The sequence below is a fragment of the Alternaria dauci genome, chromosome 3 (genome assembly GCF_042100115.1).
Source record: "Alternaria dauci strain A2016 chromosome 3, whole genome shotgun sequence".
Taxonomy (NCBI): domain Eukaryota; kingdom Fungi; phylum Ascomycota; class Dothideomycetes; order Pleosporales; family Pleosporaceae; genus Alternaria; species Alternaria dauci.
Genome location: NC_091274.1, coordinates 2,941,396 through 2,961,667, shown reverse-complemented (window position 1 = coordinate 2,961,667; position 20,272 = coordinate 2,941,396). Strand labels below are relative to the sequence as shown.

The window sequence follows — 20,272 nt, the reverse complement described above, 5'->3', positions numbered from 1 at the left end:
CAGTAGCGACTGTTCCGATAAGATACCCAGATAACAGAGATGAGAGTGTGAAGAAACGTGTCTTACAAAGTGCCTTCCAGAATTAGCGAAGCAGTATAGCTGCTGCTGCTAATAGACGGGATGACGTATGCAGAGATCCACAACTCCGGACCGCACCATTCCTCCGACATAACCTCAATGGTATCCTTTCAACTACGCAGATACGACTAAAGTCAAGACATTAATACAGCGATTGCACTGCATCATTTCTTAAACGCGTCCATCTCAGTCGCCATGCAGGCCCTTCCAAACGAGCTCCTGGCCCAAATTGCCTCGCACCTCGACTCTCAGCCACCATCAATCACCAAATTCAACCACGAGCCAAACGCACACCTCGCATATTCGGATAATGAAACAGAAATCCAGCCGCTCAAGTCTCTCTCCCTTGTCTCGTGGCGCTGGAGAAAAGTCGTTCTTCCCATTCTGTTCCGCTTCACACGCATAGCGCTAGACAAGGAACCACAATGGGTCCCCATGGACGCCCGCCTCGTCGACAGCATGCAATTACAGCTCTCTAATCTGAGCAACCACGAATTCATGCTGTACACAAAGTTGCGCAGCAAGTCCAAAGCGACAACTGGAGGCGCATATACACCAGCTATGGATGATGCCTTTATCCAATTATGTCGGATCCAGGAGGGCGACGAGGTCCTGAAGACGACGCCATGGATAGTGTGGTTGCCGCATCTTTCCAAGGATTTCGGGACCTTTTCGCGGTTCGTTACAGAAAACAAGCTGAAACTTCACATCAAGAGCGTGGTGCTGCACACGGACAAGGAGTACGACTTGCGACATGTATCTACCGCTCAGGGACCGTTGGCGCGCGAAGTCACCAATATCTGGGATCAGGTGTTTAATCTTTTGGAGCCGGCGCGTGTCGTCGTCGCTGCGCCACCCAAGGCCACAGCTACGTTGTTGGATTCGCATGTGGGTACCAACGACATGTGGGCTTTTGAGATGAAGATGCACTACATTGAGCTTCTCGGAGACCAACTACCCGTCGACAACAATGAACAAGAATATCGATTAAATGACGCTCCGCTCATCTATCGCCGAGCCTGGAACCACTTGAGCTACAACGAAGGCTCTTCAATCACCGTATACAGCACATATGAGTACCACGTTAAGACCGCGCCTAAGATTCTCGCTCTCGTCCTCAACCGCTTGGCCATTGACACAAGGTTTTGCAAGAATCTGACTTCGTTTAGCTTCACTGCTGTCTTCCCCCTCGCTTCTACTGTAATGTCCATCATGCGCGCTGTCCATGCGATCCCGTCCATCAAGAAAGTCACTTTTCAGCTTGCGCCCGGTCCTGAGAATGACCTTCTCAGCAATGGCAGTAAGCGACGCAGAGCTCAGGCGAGTGATATCTGGTTCGAGTGGAGGTCAAGCTACGATGTGCTTGCTAATATGGATCTGTTCTTTGATCGAACTGAGGAGGTAGGGCCGGCATTGAATGAGATTGTGAGCAAGGATTGCTATTCGAAGCAGTTGGCTGTTGAGGTGGCGGAGGTTGTCGATACACATTTGATGAAGGCGAGGGATAGGTGGAAGAGTGATGGGGTGGGGAGGTGGAGAAAGGCTAAGATGGAGGAGGAAGTCAATTGAATAGCTGTGTGGAAGTTTACGGCGGGGGATGAGGCGCAGTTATCTGGAAGATAAGTGATAGTGCTGTGTGGTTCACATATCTTCACGCGGTATGAATAGCATGGACAGCAAATTCTGCTTCATGTGTATGAGAGGCGTGTGTAGATGGTTGTTTGGAAATTGACAACACAAACGCATCGCCACCCCGGATGTTTCCTTAGGTTCTTCCATTTCTTCGACTCATGCCTCCTGCTCTATGCTCCTCACATCCTTGACTCTCTGCTTTCTCCTTCAAAAATATCAAGCTACCAACCATGATCGAAATAACACTAGCGTCAGCACTCATAACGACAATCGTTCTCCTGCTACTTTCACAACGACAGCTGCAGCGACAAATAGTCAGACCTCCAATAGCTGTCCGTGCGCACCGCCGAAGACGCATACAAACTAGACACGAAGAGGAGGAAGAAGATGAAGGTGACTGGGCGATCGGCGCGCATAGGGTAGCAGCACAGGAGCAGAATGTAGATGGGGACTGTACAGCCGAAGATCGATCTGCGGCTTTCCAGAATACAGATACTCGACGTCTGATTCCGAGTTTGCGCATTGCCATTCCTGATAGCGACACTACCGCCGAAGTTCCATTGGATCTGCGAGAGACAAGTCAAGGGAACAACCAGAACCTTGGCCAGCAGCGCGCCCTACGTGTGCGCTTCGACGAAGCATTGAGGATGCATAGTTTTGGCGGGAGTCAGTACGTAGGTCGAGTGGTGGACAGAGAAGGTACAGTTCTCAAATCGCCTACGGAGGAGAAAGGCGAAGACGAGGCAGTAGACAAGCATGATGCTTAGCGTATTTGTAAAGTTCGTTCTATCTTGGGTATATCGTTGCTAGACGTCGCTGTAAACATAGTTGCCAAAAAATGCCATCCTCCGGTGTCGTATCATGTATCATATGCCATTGAAATCCAAACATCATTCTTGCAGACCATCCATATCGTACCACGCCAAACAGACCTGGAAATGCGAGCCCTCCCCTTCCTGTGCATAAGCATTGCCTCACACCCCGTTACGTCACACAAAGTATCTCCTGCCAGCCCACCGTCCACCTCACACTCCCCATGATAATCACCAACAACCCCAGACCCGCGCCCACACTCGCAGCCCCATACAGATAAGCCGCCCTCCTCTTCAAAGCGTCAATCTCCACAATCCACGTCGACACCGTCGTAAGACACCCACAAAACCCATCCATAACCCCCTGCAGCACAGCACACCCCACCACACTGCCCCCCACGCGCCCCGTACTAGCCAGCTCAACATGCTGAAGATCATACGCCATACCCAGCACCGCCGTCCCGAAGATATTAACCGTAAACGTGCCGAGCGGAAACGCCAAATTCACAGGATTCAGCACCAAAGAAACATAATACCGTACCAAACTCCCCGCGGGCGAAAATACAACAGCGAACAGTGCTTGCGACCGCCACGCAACGTGCGGCGGTAAACACACCATGATAATAGCACCGAACCACACGCCCCACCCCAGCACCACGCACACCGGATCCAGGACCCTTCGCGTGAAACGAAACGGCAGGCTAGGCGTGACACGGTCCAGCGCGAGCGCAAGATGCGCGCCCATGTGCAGCGCGCAGTAGCACGTCGCGATTGTGATGATGATGGTGGCGAGAATGGCCATGACGCTGTATCCCGCGTTCCGCGGTACAGTCGTAGTTGCGGACGGGATAACTGTGTTTGCGGGATAAGGATGGTTGACTGGAGTCTTGAGGTCGTTTGACAGCGAGAGGAAGACGTCGCGGATAAAGGATGAGAAACTGGTAAAAGAGCCGCAGAAGCCTGTTGCAAGGCCAATGTACAATGGTATTGTTTTTTTGACTTTGCCATGCCGCGCCTTGTCGTGCTTGGGGTCGGCGGGGTGGTCGGATGGCTCTGGTAGTTTTTCGCCTTGCGTGCTGCTATGGCTATCGCAGTGCTCGTGCTGACCCCATTCCGCAGCGAAGAGACGGCGGTCTTCGGATAGGAAGCCCATGATGAAGGTCCCTGCGACATTGGCCCATAGTTCTGAGAAGACGACTGGGGCGCCAGGGTAGAACGTCAGGGCCTGCAGACCTACGCGAGCGAGCGTGCCCCATATCGAGAAGAAGATTAGGTACGAGACGACGTAGACTTCTGTAGCTAGTCTCGATGCTTTTTGCGCGCTGGGGGTGCGCTTGGAGCGGAGGTAGTACTCTGCGTGAGGGTCGTAGTTTCGAGCATGGCTGTGCTTACCATGCTCTTGGACAGGCGACATACTGGGCAAGGCGGTAATGTCCAACTGGGACCCTGTTGCTGCTCGCCCGAACGGGAAAGAGGGTCTTCGCGATGGCGGCTGCAGCCGTGTTTGAGACGCAGGGCCACTCGCGTACTCTGGATCTGAATGTCTGCTCTGCCCCCGCGTCCTGGGTGTGTGCAAGGGCTGTGGGAGATTGGGCGACTGCGCGTTTTGATTGTAGAGGTGCAGCCAGGATTCTGGGGCGAGCACGTCTTCACCGGACTTTGCTTGTCCGCCTCCAGGTGGTGAGGAGAGAGTGCTGAGCGAGGTGTGCTTTGTAGAGTGTCGGTCTGGCCGATTGCGCTGGCGCGAGGTATACGGCACATTGGGCGCGGGCGAGGCAGTCGAGGAGGGAGAATCGGGTTCGCCTTCGCTATCCGCACGCTCCGAGGTAACTTTTTCCAGGTCGAGGTTGAAGTCGTACAGGTAGCGTAGGTCGGTGTGTGTTGGGGAGCGTGGTCGCAGGCGATGCACCGACTCTTCCGAGAGGGTCGACGAACGCAGCGACGAGCGCTGGTTGTTGTAATGCGACTCGCGTCTCGACGGTATGTCTTGGTGGTCGACGGAGACAGTTGCAGAGTTGGCCATAGCTGGCATTCCGTCCCGTGTGCCTGCAGATTGGAAGTGCTATGACGCGCGGTACCGAGCTTGACAACCTCTTATGTATAAGGCCGAAGTACTTCAGCTCGACGCCGCGTGCAACTTGAAGTAATGCGCCATGCTTACTTTTGTGATGACGACAAGGACGTGGCAGTGCCGAGGAAGGGGATTGTACACGTATATCAACGCATCTTGCCTGGCCTCCCTCTCCCTCCGTCCTCGTGCGCCAAATAAGAAAAAGTCAAATCTCCAGCAACGTTTGCTTATGCAAAGCCACGCGACGAATGGAAGAGAAAGCCATTTTCTCCGATTGGCGCATCGGACCCTGGTCAGGTGTCATGCCGTAGCCGAGAGCGTGACAAGGTTTCAGGTCACGGAGCTGCCCGACGCCGTGCCATCTGTTATCGCCGGCATGTGGGGAGCGTAGGCGTGACTACGCGCTTGTCTCATGCACCTTCTCGAACGGACAAGTAAAGCAACCTGACCACGACTATATATTTTAGAATACCAAATCCGTTTCAACGTTATTATTTACGTTTTCTTGCTAATTCAGAGTCAACATGTCTGGCATCAACCTCCCCAAGAACGCTCACGTCTCCACACACCCATGTCTCCAGGCGAAGCTCTCACAGCTACGGTCGGCGAGCACAGGGTCCAAAGATGCGCAAACGCTCGTGCATGAACTCGCTCTCATGATCGGCTACGAAGCCCTGGCTGCGGGCCTAAAGGCACAACCCGCAGGCACAGTACGTCCTTGTTTCTCATTCATCCCGTCACATCACATCACATCCCCAAGTGGGGTGGTATTCCGTAACACATATCCCATAAGAAGATTCCATATCACCATAACAACACTAATCCCCATAATAACACTAATCCCCTGGACAACATCCATACAATCAATGCTATACCACACCTCCCACTAACCCCCCACCCAGGACAAATCCCCCCTCGGCTACGAGTACACCACCACCACCACCTCGCCCGCACCCACCTCCATATCCCTCGTCCCCATCCTGCGCTCCGGCCTCTCCATGGTCCCCGCCCTCTCCTCGCTCCTCCCCGCCCCCGTCCCCATCCACCACCTCGGTCTCTACCGCGAGAAATCCACCCTCCAGCCCGTAGAATACTACAACAACCTGCCCTACCACACCCCGCACACCACCACCGCGGGCTCAACGTCTCCGCAGCCAGAGCTCGCCATCATCGTAGACCCCATTATCGCCACGGGTGCAACGGCACAGGCGGCCATTGATACGCTCAAGGACTGGGGCGTCAAGAGGATCATTGTCGTGAGTATATTGGCGACGGAGGAGGGGCTGCAGAAGGCGTGTGGCGAGTGGGAGGAGGGCGTTGAGGTGTGGGTTGGTGGGTGTGACAAGGAGGTTGATGGCAAGGGAATGATTAAGCCGGGTCTGGGGGATATTGGAGATAGGCTGTTTATGACGTTGGGAAAATAGGTAGGAGGTTATGATTGTAATGGCAAATGGAACATGTGTCATGAAGAGTGTGGATATCTGGACGGATTTCATGTGCTTTGGTCACGACTCTTACGTTCAGTTGTCACACTTTGAAGTGTTGTTACGACCTCACGTTCACAAAAAATAGCAACTTGCTTTTTATGTCGCATTTCTACTCTCTTTCACTCCACACCACATCTTTCCTTCTCCATCCCTCACAACGTAAAAACCTCCTTGGAAGGATGCAACACAGCCGCCGTCCCAAACGCCAACGACGCCCCTTCATACCGCAACACATCCATCTTATTCACCGGCTCCGTCTGCGGAGCATTCTCCGGAAACGACAACCTCCCCACCCCGTCCCACGCCTCCTTCGGCCGCAATTCAAAATCCACAGGCACCAGATCCTTGACCGACGGCTCCGCGCCCGCAACCGGCGACGGGATAACGCGCAAGTTCAAAAACGGCTTGTCTAGCTTCGCAGGCTTGCTCTGCTTCGTCTTTGCGTCGAAGCTAAAATTCACAAACGTCTGGCCAACGGGGCGCTCGACGTGGCCTGTCGTTGTCGCTGTTGTGCTTGGGTTGAGGGACAAGCGGCCTAGTCGTTTTGGAAACCCGGTTGGTTCTCTGCCGGCCAGGAGACCGGCTTCGAGGTCGAGAATCAGGGAGAGACAGAATTCGTAGGTTTTGCCGCGGTACTTGGCTTCGACGGTGTGGATGAGTTCTTTGAAGGGGCCGGCGGGGGCGACGCCGTAGTCGAGGAGTGTCGCGGTTACTAGGGGCTCTTCGTCGACTTCGAGCACGTCGGGGATGAGGTTGCTGATGCTGGCGTAGGATGTGCGGTAGCGGATGGTTAGGATGGTGACGTCGGAGAAGTCGGGGACTTGGTTGCTGTAGGGAGGGTCATGTTGCGGGATGGGGTCGTTGGTGACGGGGCGCTTTCCAAAAGGCATGTTGCTTTAATGAAACTTGGGATCGAGACTCTGTAAGAGTTGAGGTTGTAGAGAAGAAGTTGGATGAGTTGAGTATAGAAGTAGATGTCGAGTTTCCATTGCTTTTTGTGTTGTATCGCACGAGAGTAGTAATAGACTGGCGGACAAACGGCTAACAAGAATGTAAGCTTTGTTTAGTGATTGTATTGCCTTGTAGGCTATATGGTAGTCAAGCCTCCGCTAATGATGCGTTGGAGCAACAACGGTGGTGGGTCGCATGGATCCGCCTATGGGTCTAACGCCGGATGTTGGGTCCATTGGCGACAAGTTGGTCCATCGCTGTACAAAGCACATGTCGGAATATGGCGAAGAAGGGCCGAATGCAACATAAAGGCTATTATACATTACGCAGCGAGCGCTGAGGTTACCAATCGTGCGCTTTGGTCGCTGGTGCTGGTGTTGGTTGTGTCGGCATCGCTGTCGTCCGGAGTTGAGATGAAACCGCGGAACGCACCATCTCTTTCGAGGGGTTCAAGTTAGAGGCAGAATTAAGCTTAACATTAATTACATATATTACGACACAACGAGACTAAGCGGTGATACTCTAGGACAAAATGTCTCTATTAGCGTATAGTAGCCTTCTTGGGGTGGGAGGAATGTTGTACTTCAAAGCTCGCTTACGAGCAGCCTTGTAGGAGACGCAGGAGTCCCTGCCTGTTCAAGCCACATAACATCCAGAACTTTCGACGTAAGCTAAGGCGGGGCAACAGCGCTCAGCCTGGCGCTGCTGCCTACGTCTCCTCCACATGTTTACTCACCATCAACGATCTACGGCCGCTCGCGTCTCGTCATGATCCACCTTCTCAGGGTCTAAGAAAAGCTACCACACACCGACGGCGGCCATGTGTTATTATTCCAAGATCCATGAATGGCAAACGCGCCTTGTCCTCATCAAACCAAGCGAAGACCCGTCAGCCATTCTGCAACTCAACCTCGTTGTCGTTAATTTGGTGGATCTGAAAACTGGGGCTGTCATCAACCACGACACGATAGTCACATACGATGCGCTTTCGTACGCTTGGGGAACTGCACCGCCTTCTGTCGAGTGCATTTGCGATTGGGTCACGATTCTCTTGAGAGACAATCTGGCTTCGGCACTCAGGTACCTTCGACGGCCACAAGATGAACGATATATTTGGATTGATTTCCTTTGCATCAACCAGGACGACCTGGTTGAGAAAGCTGTTCAGATCCCTCGGATGAAGAACATTTACTCCAAGGCTAGTACCGTGATTGTATGGCTCGGTGAATCAGAGCCGGTTCACAACATTGTCCGGCGCTGCAACAAGGATTGCGGGCCCGACGTGGATATACTGGCCTGCTCGAATCATAAGGAACAGCTATGGAAGTCGATCCTGGACTATACGTGGTTCAGACGGACCTGGGTCCGCCAAGAAGTGTTCGCCGCCGAGAGGCTCGATGTCTGCTCTCCTGACTTCTCAACAACCTGGGAACACTTTACTGGAAATCTGCGCACCTTGACAACTCTGAACTCCAGATTTGGCCACGATGCTACCCAAAACCTGATGGCGCTCGAAGGACTGTATTCCTCCCGGAGACTAAAGCTACTAGACTTGTTGAAGCAAGGAAAAGGCTTCCAAGCTTCCAAGCAACATGACCACATCTTTTCCGTCTTAGGAATGATGTCCACCCTCAAGCATAATGTAAAAGCACCATTTCCTGTTAGTTATCTTAAGAGTTACGAGGAGACATGCGGCGACGTTACTAGGTCCATCATACGGGATACTCAAAGTACCGGTATACTGAGATTGTGCGCCTTACAACAAAATAGGTCGCATGTCTTCAATTGGCCGGAAGTTGAAACAAGATGCTCAATTTCAGGTGAGGTGCAAACCGAAATCTGGAATAATAAGGGCGATGCACTTGTCGAACAGTTTGTCATCAATAATCCTATGAGGGAAGTTGGCGCTTCAATACCATCGGAACATGTAACTACTTCTTCGAAGCTGGGTCAGTCAGTATCAGTAACGCCTCTTGTGCTATATGGGAGGGCATGGGGTACATTAACTTGGCTATCTAAGCACGTCAACTTCGATGGATACGACGAAACATACTCTGTGGATAACGAAATGGATGATGATATCGAAGCGAAGTTGGATTCGCAAGAACATGACAACACGCACCGCGAATTTCACATTTTCAAGCGCGGCTTGGTTCGCTTCTTGTTAGGGAGCAGTGAACTTGAAGCCACAGTAACATGGAGATGCATGGGAAGTCCTAGGCGTAGTGATATATTTGTCTCATTGGAGCCAGGCCCATCGAACTTTCTTCTCCGAAAATGTGTCGTGTCAGGCGACATGTATGAAGTTGTGGGCTGGGGAGGTCGAATGGAGAGGTACCAAGATTGTCACAGGGCTTTCGAACCTGTGAAAGACGAAACTGCATACTACCTGGCCAATTCGAACGGAGATGATTGTATATGGGACATAGATGTTGTCAGGGATCCACCAGGAGAAAGAAAGCTTTATAGAATCCGGTAAACGGGTCAGCAATTGCACAAAGTGCTAAAGACTTGTCCTACGAACTCAAGGTATGAGTCACCATCGAATAGCATTTTAAAACCACCGGTCGGCATGCCGAGGGAGTCCAAGGCGTTCGCTTCCAGCATCCAGCGCGCGATTGCTTCTCTTCCGCATTGCAAGCACATACAGTCCCCTTTTCTACGTTAATCTACACGCAAAAAGCCCGCATGAAGGAGAATACGTCTTCCTGTCCTCAGCGTCTCGTAGGTGCGCATAGATGGAACGATCGGTGGTTGTGACATTCGCTCAACGCGTAGCTTCGGCATCCCACGGTAGAAGTGGATGAAAACCTCTTGTATGTCATTCTGAGTGCGCTTTGAATGTCGGATGCAGGTTGGGAGGGTAATCGGCAACATATCAGAGACATGATTGAGGCTTTTCGTGTTGTTGAAGAATACTTGAGCTAGAGGGACGGGGACCTGGTTGTCTATACCGACACGGAGTATGCTGCGAGAGGTCTGATGCATGTGGTAGGTGAATACCACTACCAGTATATGTCGACGTAGAAGCCTGGATATTGATGGAAATGCTGAAGTTATGCTGATCGATTTGCGAAATCGTGGCCCTTCAGTTCCCGAAATCCATTCCAACCACGGGACTGCGATGACCACGATACACACACCCTTCAGCTCCTACTCATCAGCTACTACTCTTCTATGATCATTCCTTCAAATCAAGGTTACAGCTCTTTTTGAAGATCAAAGTACAGCTCCCAATGATTCTTGCACCCTGGGTTGAATGCGCTTGCACATTGCGTACATTTGCTTCCGCTCTCCATGTACTCGGCAATGGTCAGAACGTGCTTGCACCGCCCGCAAACCACTGCACTCTCATCTCTTTGCGTAAGAGGCCACGAACCAGATCGGTGCGATTCGCAGGCGTCATGACAGCTGATGCAGGCGTAGAACTTTTGGCAGCAAAAGTGCTTGATGGCGATGATGTCGAGCGGGGAGTGCCAGTGAGCGCATTGCGTCAGCGATGTTACCGAGATGCCGTGGACAATCGGAGTTTCTTGGGTATCGGACATCACGATAGTTTCGGACATGGTCGTGGTGCAGGTGTCGTTCCGGGTGGCCAGCTGGAGCTTGCATGTGAATGTTGTCGGCCGGCTATGAGGCTGAAAGCTAAGGAGCAATAGCATGCGGGACGATCACGTTAGCGACCCCGCTCTTTCATCATCGCTTCATCCTGCGACACCACGAAGCAGGTGACAATGAGTGTGCTGTAACGCATCTTTTGCTACACGAAATTAGATAATACGATAGGACCTCGGGAGTCATCAATGTCCTCAAGTAACGCGTCCGGCTTCCGTATCTATCCGACACCCGGACGGCAAGCTGTGATCAATGGACAATACATGATCGCGATAGTTGCCAATAGAAAGAAGAAATTTCAGCAAGTCTCCATTGTTCCATAGACAGCTCACCCAAGCCCGAGTTTTGCCGGATGCTATAACAGCTCAGAACGATCCGACGTCACTAGCCCCGCGGTAACCCCACTAAGCTGTAAGAAGTGCTGCTGCTGCTCAACAACAGCTTCTTCATCTTACTTCCACGCTTCAATTCCAACTAGACACTTTTGATACCCCTACATACAACCTTTTTATCCCAAAACATCAACACTACCGCAAACATGGGTCGCCAATTCTTCGTCGGAGGTAAGCAATTCACGCTCGGGACGGCATTGAGACGGAACTGACGGCCATCAGGTAACTTTAAGATGTTCGTAACTTCACAAGCCGTGAGTCGCTCGATGAAGCAGAGAAGCTGACGAAACTAAGGAATGGCTCGATTAAGAGCATCACCGAGATCGTCGACAACCTGAACAAGGCCAAGCTCGACCCCAACACAGGTACGTTCTCGGAAGCCATCTCCAGTGACCGGAGAAGGCGCAAAGCCCATCACACCAGCAGAGGACAAAACACTAACCCCAAACCAGAGGTCGTCATCGCACCCCCAGCCCTCTACCTCCTCCTCACACGCGAGCACCTCCGCAAGGGTCTCGAAGTCGCGGCGCAAAACATCTTCGACAAGCCCAACGGCGCCTTCACCGGCGAGATCTCGGCTGAGCAGCTCAAGGACAGCGGCATCACGTGGGCCATCCTCGGACACTCTGAGCGCCGCCAGATTCTCCAGGAGAACGACGACTTCATCGCCAGCAAGACAAAGACCGCCACCGACAACGGCCTCGGTGTGATTCTGTGCTGCGGTGAGAGCCTGGAGCAGCGCGAGGCGGGCGAGACGGTCAACGTTGTTACCAAGCAGCTCAAGGCTGTTGCGGAAAAGGTCAAGGACTGGAGCAAGATTGTCGTTGCTTACGAGCCCATCTGGTGCGTGCACCTTTTCCACGTCGAGCAAATCCACAGGTTGCTAACGAACAACAGGGCCATCGGTACCGGCAAGGTCGCAACCACCGAGCAAGCACAGGAGGTGCACGCCGCCCTCCGCGAGTGGCTCAAGAAGGAGGTCTCAGCCGAGGCTGCCGAGAAGACGCGTATCCTGTACGGCGGCAGTGTCTCTGAGAAGAACTGCAACGAGCTTGCCAAGCAGCCCGACATTGACGGTTTCCTCGTCGGTGGTGCTAGCTTGAAGCCTGCTTTTGTTGACATTATCAACGCTAACCAGGCATGAATCCCGCGAAGTGATGGCGCTCGTCTATAGATGATTTGAGCGTGCTTCGGCAGTGATCTTTTGAAGAAGTTGGACTTGCTAGAATTCATGTAGAGTCAGCATAATGAACGTTATGAAGATCAGTTGTGTTGGTTTTGAGCATGTCTGTGAATTCAGCTTATTTGATACATTTTTGTACAATCGTCATGTGTATTCCAACCAGCATACCGCTCGTATGTCGTTGAGCATGCCCGGATCATGGCAGCGCCTGGAACTAATCCCATAGAAGCATCACACTTCAGCATCCCGCAAATCCGGTGCTATGCCAATCGCTGGATCTCCAATGCGTATATCATCCACATCCATCCACTCCCCGTGCTCATATCTCGATCTTGCTGCCGTGGAACGGACTCCAAATACCCCTAACGCTCTCATTCAAACTCTTCACCGGCCGTCCATCCAGTTTCCTGTTCTTCTCCCCTGTGCTGTTCCTCAACATCTCTGCCTTTTCCCTCACGCCCTCATTCTGCAAGTTCTTCACACATATTGACCGCTGCGCGCCATTGAGGTACTGTGCGATGATTACAGGGTGTTTGCGTGGCCGCGGGCTGACGGAGATTTCAATCTGGGGGTTGCGCTTTGCGAATGCGGGGAGGGAGGCTTTGAGGAAGGCGTTCATGCCTCTGGAAGAGCCCCACCAGTTGCAGTAGTGGAAGGTGAGGGACTTGCACGGGAGGACAAAGGCTCCTACGCCGTTCTGGCGTGGTAATCAGCGCCGCGAGTGGCGAATGCGGGGATGCGAGGGTCGGCGAGAACATACCTGAGCCTTTGCGACCGTCTTGATAGCCGAAAGAGGCATGTTGGCGTACAATGGAGGTAATGGACGGCGGTGCGGTCTCACCAATCTCGACGTCGTCTCCGCCCAAAAGTTTGGCGGCGTTGATCTCACGTGCGGCCGTCGCAGCCTAGGTTTGCGCTAGTGCGAACTCCGCGTCGCAGCTTCCTCGAGCAGCAGCTCCTCACCCCCAAACATCAACTTCTCACTTCACCCCCCGTAATTCCAACTATTCCACATCGCAGTCTGGAGCGCATTCCAGAACAAGACTAGCAAACATGACGCATCTGTTGCCCCCGATGCTGCTGAACCTGTTCGCCCCGCGGCCGCCGCTGCGATGGGTTGAGCCGGCCGACCACGCGCCTGAGAAGCGCTGCACGCCCAAGATTAGCGGCGTGGGCCAGTACCTCGAGGCGATGAGGGAATACAAAGACAACGACGGTTACGTGCCCACCGACAGCTGGCTGCAGAAGCGCGACCGCAAGAAGCTCGAAAAGAAGGAGAAACAGGAGCGTCTGCTTACCGAAGGCGTCAAGGATTGTACGACATCACCATCGCACACGCGCGCTTGTCGTCGCACTCGCGGGCAATTTTAAACCATCTGCATCACGTGCTAACATTACATACAGACAAACCCGCTGAAGACCCAAAAGTCCAGGGCGACGCTTTCAAGACGCTCTTCGTGTCTCGCTTATCCTATGGCGTCACTTCGGACGACCTCGAGCGCGAATTCGGTCGCTACGGCCCCATCGAACGCATCCGCATCGTCGAAGACATTACGCAGCCCGCCGACGCGCCGCCCAAGAAGCGGAAGCGCGGCTACGCCTTCATCGTGTTTGAGCGCGAAAAGGACATGAAGGCCGCGTACAAGGAGACGGACGGAATCAAGATCAAGGATCGCCGCGTGCTCGTCGATGTCGAGCGCGGTCGCACAGTCTCTGGATGGCGCCCTCGTCGCTTTGGTGGCGGTCTCGGTGGACGAGGCTACACCAAGGGCCCGTCTGCTCGCGGCCCAAGCGGAGGTGGCAGCCAATTTGGAGGACCCCCAGCCGGCCCTGGTGGCTTCGGGGCCCGCGGCGGTGGCTTCGGCGGTGGTTTTGGCGGACGAGGTGGTGGCCGTGGTGGCTTTGGTGGTGACAGGGGTGGTTTCCGAGGCGGATTCGGAGGCCGCGGTGGACGTGGCGATTTTGGTGGTGGTCGCGGGGGAATTGGTTATCAGTCAAACGGTTACGGTCCTCCCGACGGCGCGCCAGCCGGTCCCCGGGGCCCACGAGGCGGCGGTGGATTTGGAGGCGATCGGGGTGGAGGCGGTGGACGATACGATGACCGTCGTGGCGGCGGAGGCGGCGGTTTCGACAGAGGGTCCAGCGGTGCTAACAACGAACCGCTTGGCAGCAGAGATCGGTATCGCGACCGCGACGGTGGTGGCGGCGGGTACGGTGGCGGCCGAGACGACTCGAGGAAGCGCGGCTACGAAGGCGACAGCTACGACGATCCACGACAGCGCCGCAGATACTAGGCTGACGACGTGTCGGCTGCGGCATCATGCCCACTCGCTGGGCGCATTGCCACTTGTGCATGGGTTTGTCAAAAAGGTTACCTCCCTTTTTCTTCGCCTCACCTTGACCCTTTCCTCTCGCCTTTGAGGGTAAGATGTTGTTGATGTTCGGCCGTACGACATGGCGATGCGCATCTGGATGGATGAATGGATGGGTAAGAGTTGAGATGTGTCACCTCTAGGTCGTCAGTATCTTTCTCCACCGGCTCTCGATCGATTAGGCAAAAGGTACAGCAGACACACCTCACACGGTCGGTTCACAGTCACAGTCTGCGGCACTCGGGTTTCGCACACAGGTTTGGTAGGTGCTGTCAGGATGGAGGAGTGTCTATCATCGGTATGGGGGTAGGGTAGGGCAAGGTGAACTTTTTTTCTTTTCTGCTCCGGCATGTTTTATTAGCTTCTCTTTTTCTTTCTGAATTTCATTTTCTTTTCGTCGTTGCTTGCGACTTACTGGGTAGGTATAATGTAAGTTTATAAGCACGATTTGTCTTGAGTAGTGCATAAAGATGGATTGGCAAAGGTAGGGTTAACAGGTAAGGATGTTTTGTCTTCCGAACTTGGTTGATCTTATCTTATCGTCATGTGGGTTATGGTAGGAATGAAGAGTATACTCTTTTTTTTTCTGAAGGGGGTTGCCAGGTTGTACTTATGTGTTGTGTTGTGTGAAGAACTTTTGTCATCGCGAGAGCCTCTCGCCATCCTCGACATCTGTAACACTCCAAGCCACCGACTTCAGTCTGGTACACTTGACAGATTTGATCCTTGTACCTCCTAGACCGCACCGCTTTGACGGAATGGATTGTTCGACATGTGGATTCGCATCAACTACCTATTCATAGGATCGAGGGCGTGTGGAGTGGAGTAACTTCTTACATTTAGGTTGTACATGTTATGACAAGTGCAGGTCTGCGTAACCTGGACGGTTCTTTCTATTCGCAGGCTGGTTGACTGAATACCGATATATCTGTAGCGACCATGCTGAAAAGTGTAGGGAAGACGACGACAGCTTTTATGTTGCCTGGGTAATTATTCAGAGTGCTGTGTTTGACATAACCACTGGAGAGACCTACTATCCGACTAGCAATAAAGGAGGTTTGCTTGACTCATTGGAGAGCTTAGTGCTTAGGCTATTGCTTATCCTGCAGTGAGACTTTTGGATCTTCTACAAACTAATCAAGATTGAACAAAGGTTGCTAATTACTGTCACGTCGTGCCTACCCGTCTCTCTGCTACCAGAACGTTATCTATCCTACGTTCCAGGACTACACTATATGTGACCTCCTCAATGTTATCGCAAATACGGTGCGTTCCGGCTATTCATTCCGGAATGGGTTTGGACAAAGACGGTAGAAGTGTGCAACTGCTTATGACAGTAGAAGAATTTCCCATCCAAGTCCTCCCATATCTGGGCCTGGGTTAGGAATTCTGTTTTCCAAAAACTACAGCTCCAGATACAGGAATTCGTTTCAGAGCAGAGGGTTTTTTCGCACGGCCAGGCAACGGGAATCGAGAATATCTCTTTGAGACCAGCCGCTGAATTAGGTCGGATCTCTTCCAGCATGTTTCGTTGGTATTGTCATGCGGACATACCCCGAAAGGGTCACCTCTCAACTCCCACAACATGTTCTCAGCAATTGTAACGTGCTGTCCCCCAGCGCTCAACTCTCTCCCTTCGCGCTTAGCTAACCGAGCCAAGCACGGAAGTGTTGCAGCGAGGTAGTCAAGGTCCTTTGGCAGCATGTTACAACTGGTACTCTTCCGGCCATTCCCCTCCACAGCAGTGATAGCTTCACCGAGTTCTGAACACACCACCACTGCATCCACCACGTTCACAATTTCCAGCCAGTTTTTCCCTAGCGATAGTATTTTCAGCTCCTTCATACACGTTCCTCGGCCAGGTTCCGTGACGACATCTATGAACTCGAACCCGTAGAGGCTTGTGCCGCTGCTATTTCGTATTGAGGCCACAGTTTTCAATAGATTGGTGTTGAGTCCCAGCATCAGCTCCCGGAATAAGAACCTATCTGTCCCTCCTTCATAGACGAGTGTGTCACCTAATGGTTTCAATACTTCTATGACTTCGTTGGCATCGCCATGCGGTTCGACATATGGAACTCGGTCATCCGGTACACCAACACAGGCCAGAGTATATGCATGGCTCATGTGCAAAAGCAGGCTCAGCTTTGGTACTAACCAACTTCGACGTTGGGCAGCATCGTAGATAATAGCTAGTTCACGGGACGTATCTTGAAGTAGCTTGCAATAGTTGCCGAGCGGCGTAAATTGGCGACGATGGGATGCATACTTGAAATTGGTCTGCAGACCGAGGACAGCCGATAGAGGAGCAGATGCTCCAACTTGGGCTAGTATAGAGTAACCGTCCAACTGGAGAGACTCTCCATGACTGTGGCCACCAGAGTATTTGACCGTGGCGGGTAATCGCTTGGTTCCAAGGTTTATTTGCGCGGCTTCGCACCATCCTAGAAAGCATCGCATCCCTTTGAACTGGAAAGGGTCCGCCGTCAAGACTCTTTCTCCGAGATCGAGAATATATGGATTGATTTGGCCATTGTCATTCGTAATTGAATGAAACTGCACACAGTCACCTTGAATTGCCGTTGGGAATAACACAGTCTGGTATCCAATGAATACCACCCCGCCTCCAATGACTAAGTAGAACTCGACAGCCGCAAGTGATACCATGAGGTCAAAAGTGGTCTCTAGTCCCTTACCGAAATCGCGATATCGGGGTAATGCGGAGTCCGCCACGATACAGGATTGGAATAGGTGGTGCCAGCAGTTGTGATCTGAGTGTGGTAGAGGGGATATTTTGAGTTCAATCCGTGGCTGAAGAAAGTACTTTTGACCTATGGAGGAACCGGGTAGGTTACCCTCAGTCACTTTGGCCATCGTACGGCGTTCCAGACGGCAGGTAGTTGTCGATAAGCTAAGAGTATTCTCGGTCCTCGGCATGCGCACTGCCTTACAAATCCAATCTAAGGCCTGGATCAAATCAACCACATCCGCAAGACCATTCTTGCTGAAGTTGATCAAGATGCTAGACTGGTAACAAGTCACCGAAACCAGAGGCGTTGTTCTTGCATTGACAGCACTAACAGCACAGACGCTGAATCCTGTTCTCCTGTTAGCAGTCGACACGAATTTTAGCGGCAGAGGATAACCCCTCAAATCGAAGAGCGTACCGGAGTTTTCTGAGCTCAGGTCGGCTAGCTGTACCAGGTCCAAGAGCCCTAATACGAAACTGCACCATTTGGTTTCCCAACGCTGTGCAAGATACCCAGCAATCGTCGTGGCTTGGACCCATCTTGTGGGTTTCTTCATGTAGTCCGAGCTTGTCTCGTTGCTTACGAGAATGACCTGCTGTGTTGGATCTAGCCATTGGGCCTCACCCCCGGCTACTCTAGCAGGGTTGCTCAAATTGAAGACAACCGGTACTTCCCATTCCCACACAATGGAACCAAGAGTTGGGTGTTCCTCAGCCATCAAAATGTCTTTCACTATCGCATCGACAGTTCCGTAATCAAATCCATTCGCGGCATTCTCCCACAGCTTCTAGTATTTAGGTACTTCTTTCTTCCTACTTGAATCTTGTCGGAATTGCCACCACCTCTTGATATTTGAGGGATCTGCACCATTTTCCAAAAATTGCAGAAGTGAATCTTCCCAATCTGAAAATGCAACGGTCTGGAAAGGAGTATGGCCCTCTTTGTCTTGGATATTAGGGTCGACATTCGTGCTATTTCGTAACAGTAAGTATACACAGTTTAACGAATTTAACTATACTACTAGATAGAGAGGAGTCTGTCCGTCCTTATCTTAGATATTAGGGTTAATATCTGTACTATCTTCTAGTAGTAAGTATACATAGTTTAACGAATTTAACTATACTACTAGATAGAGAGGAGTCTGTCTATCCTTGTCTTAGATATTAGGGTTAATATTCGTGCTATTCCGTAGTAGTGAGTATACACAGTTTAACGAATTTGACTATGCTGCTAGATAGAGAGGAGTCCGTCCGTCCTTGTCTTGGATATTGGGGTTGATATTCGTGCTATTTCGTAACAGTAAGTATACACAGTTTGACGAACCTAACTGTGCTGCTAGATGGAGAGGAGTTCGTCCGTCCTTGTCTTAGATATTAGGGTTAATATTCGTGCTATTCCGTAGTAGTGAGTATACACAGTTTAACGAATTTGACTATGCTGCTAGATAGAGAGGAGTCCGTCCGTCCTTGTCTTGGATATTGGGGTTGATATCCGTACCATCTTCTAGCAGTGAGTCTACACAGTTTGACGAGTCTGATTGCGCAGACGGCCGAGTACGAGTATTATCCTTATTTTCTTTGTGGTATGTCTTTGGACCGATGATTGAGTGACCACTGCTGCGCAGACCTGTTTCCATTCGAGAGGGTACCACTGCCTTAATAGCTTGATCTCGGAACAACTCATCATAGTCTTTGATTGGGGAATCTGTGGCTTTAGGGGGCCCAAACTGTGATGTGGGTCGAGACGTTGCCGTGCTGTTTGGTCTCTTTATATGTCTTTCCCGATAAGAGGCACCTCTTGATTCCTTGAGAGTCGAAGCGCCAGTGTGGGAGGGAGATACAGCTGGTTGAAGAAGGGGATACATTCGAACGGAAATATCGTCCACTTCGGTCTCAGCATATACTGCGGTAGACTTAGGCCTGGACGACAAGACAGCATAGTGCAAGGGAGTACGTCCATCCTTGTCTTTTTGATTCGGGTCAACCCCATCCCTCAACAAGGTGTGTATGAGATAGCCTTTTCCAGCCTTCGCTGCCTCGTGAAGCGCATATTGGTCCGGTTTCATATCGATTCACACAGGTTTTCCATTCATGAATCCCTCGGATAGTAATGCAATGAGTTGTAGTAATGTATTCTGTAATGTTGGTTGTGTATGACGAGGAGAAAATGGTATTACCCTGGCATTTGTTCGGGGATGCGAGTGATCACTTCACCACGGGTTCTGCCATTGCAGCCCAAGGCACAGCCCCCAAGGCGGCGAAACAGCCCAACCATCATTGCACAGCGCGTAATGTGGCGCGGTGAAGCTAACACATGCAAGGCAATTTGTAATGTACTAAACCGAAGTAAATAAATACCTTAGCGAGGCAAGCAGGGAGGAAAGCACAACGAATAGTAAGAAATTAATTTTTAGAATTACTATTATAAAAAGTATTAAAAAGACTTACTAGTAGCTATAATAGTTTCTATAGACTACTACACGTTCTCTGGTATTAGTTAGTATCTATAAAGCTACTATTATAGCCTTAGTAGGTATAGATTATAATAAGTAGAGGCCTAATGTGAGGGGTAGTTGTAGGCAATAGTATTTGCTTCACACTACAAGAGAATAGTGGGGGATAGCTCTGTATTCTAATAGTATACTAGGAAAGTAATGATAATAATTCTTGCTAGTCTTCCTACGCGCGCAGCGCAGGTTAAGAGCAAGTTCCTCAGCTGTGGCGATAACGCGAGAAGCAATTATGTTGAGACCCAAGTGCTCTTCTAGCTGAGCTGTGTCCTACGCGTTACAGAGGTATAGATTATAATAAGTAGAGGCCTAAGTAGAAGCCTTAGTAAGATAGCCTTATAGTTATAAAGGTTATCCTTAGATAACCTAAGAGTTAGTTCTTAGGGATAAGTAAGTGCGATAGACAAGGTTAGTATAATA

General features: G+C 51.4%; 7 protein-coding genes across 7 annotated transcripts; 4 read left to right on the top strand and 3 right to left on the bottom strand.

The window, feature by feature from the left end:
• Window positions 1–205: 205 nt before the first annotated feature.
• Window positions 206–1,793, top strand: ACET3X_004614 (uncharacterized protein). Its single transcript, XM_069450838.1, has one exon. It carries the CDS (start codon window positions 274–276, stop codon window positions 1,645–1,647), a length of 1,374 nt encoding a protein of 457 aa, XP_069308592.1. The 5' UTR covers window positions 206–273; the 3' UTR covers window positions 1,648–1,793.
• An 807-nt stretch (window positions 1,794–2,600) lies between these two features.
• On the bottom strand, window positions 2,601–4,545 carry ACET3X_004613 (uncharacterized protein; the record flags this gene model as incomplete). Its single annotated transcript, XM_069450837.1, has 2 exons — window positions 2,601–2,642; window positions 3,139–4,545. 2 exons carry the CDS (start codon window positions 4,543–4,545, stop codon window positions 2,601–2,603), a joined length of 1,449 nt encoding a protein of 482 aa, XP_069308591.1.
• Window positions 4,546–5,117: 572 nt separating this feature from the next.
• On the top strand, window positions 5,118–6,017 carry ACET3X_004612 (uncharacterized protein; the record flags this gene model as incomplete). The annotated part of the gene is made up of 2 exons (XM_069450836.1): window positions 5,118–5,303; window positions 5,496–6,017. The coding sequence occupies 2 exons, from the start codon at window positions 5,118–5,120 to the stop codon at window positions 6,015–6,017; spliced, it is 708 nt and encodes a 235-aa protein (XP_069308590.1).
• A 215-nt stretch (window positions 6,018–6,232) lies between these two features.
• Window positions 6,233–6,970, bottom strand: ACET3X_004611 (uncharacterized protein; the record flags this gene model as incomplete). The annotated part of the gene is made up of 1 exon (XM_069450835.1): window positions 6,233–6,970. One exon carries the CDS (start codon window positions 6,968–6,970, stop codon window positions 6,233–6,235), a length of 738 nt encoding a protein of 245 aa, XP_069308589.1.
• Window positions 6,971–11,184: 4,214 nt separating this feature from the next.
• ACET3X_004610 (uncharacterized protein) lies at window positions 11,185–12,182 on the top strand (the record flags this gene model as incomplete). Its single annotated transcript, XM_069450834.1, has 5 exons — window positions 11,185–11,209; window positions 11,261–11,273; window positions 11,333–11,403; window positions 11,491–11,881; window positions 11,936–12,182. The coding sequence occupies 5 exons, from the start codon at window positions 11,185–11,187 to the stop codon at window positions 12,180–12,182; spliced, it is 747 nt and encodes a 248-aa protein (XP_069308588.1).
• A 358-nt stretch (window positions 12,183–12,540) lies between these two features.
• ACET3X_004609 (mitochondrial 54S ribosomal protein mL43) lies at window positions 12,541–13,020 on the bottom strand (the record flags this gene model as incomplete). Its single annotated transcript, XM_069450832.1, has 2 exons — window positions 12,541–12,918; window positions 12,982–13,020. The coding sequence occupies 2 exons, from the start codon at window positions 13,018–13,020 to the stop codon at window positions 12,541–12,543; spliced, it is 417 nt and encodes a 138-aa protein (XP_069308587.1).
• A 254-nt stretch (window positions 13,021–13,274) lies between these two features.
• Window positions 13,275–14,515, top strand: ACET3X_004608 (uncharacterized protein; the record flags this gene model as incomplete). The annotated part of the gene is made up of 2 exons (XM_069450831.1): window positions 13,275–13,536; window positions 13,626–14,515. The coding sequence occupies 2 exons, from the start codon at window positions 13,275–13,277 to the stop codon at window positions 14,513–14,515; spliced, it is 1,152 nt and encodes a 383-aa protein (XP_069308586.1).
• Window positions 14,516–20,272: the final 5,757 nt, after the last annotated feature.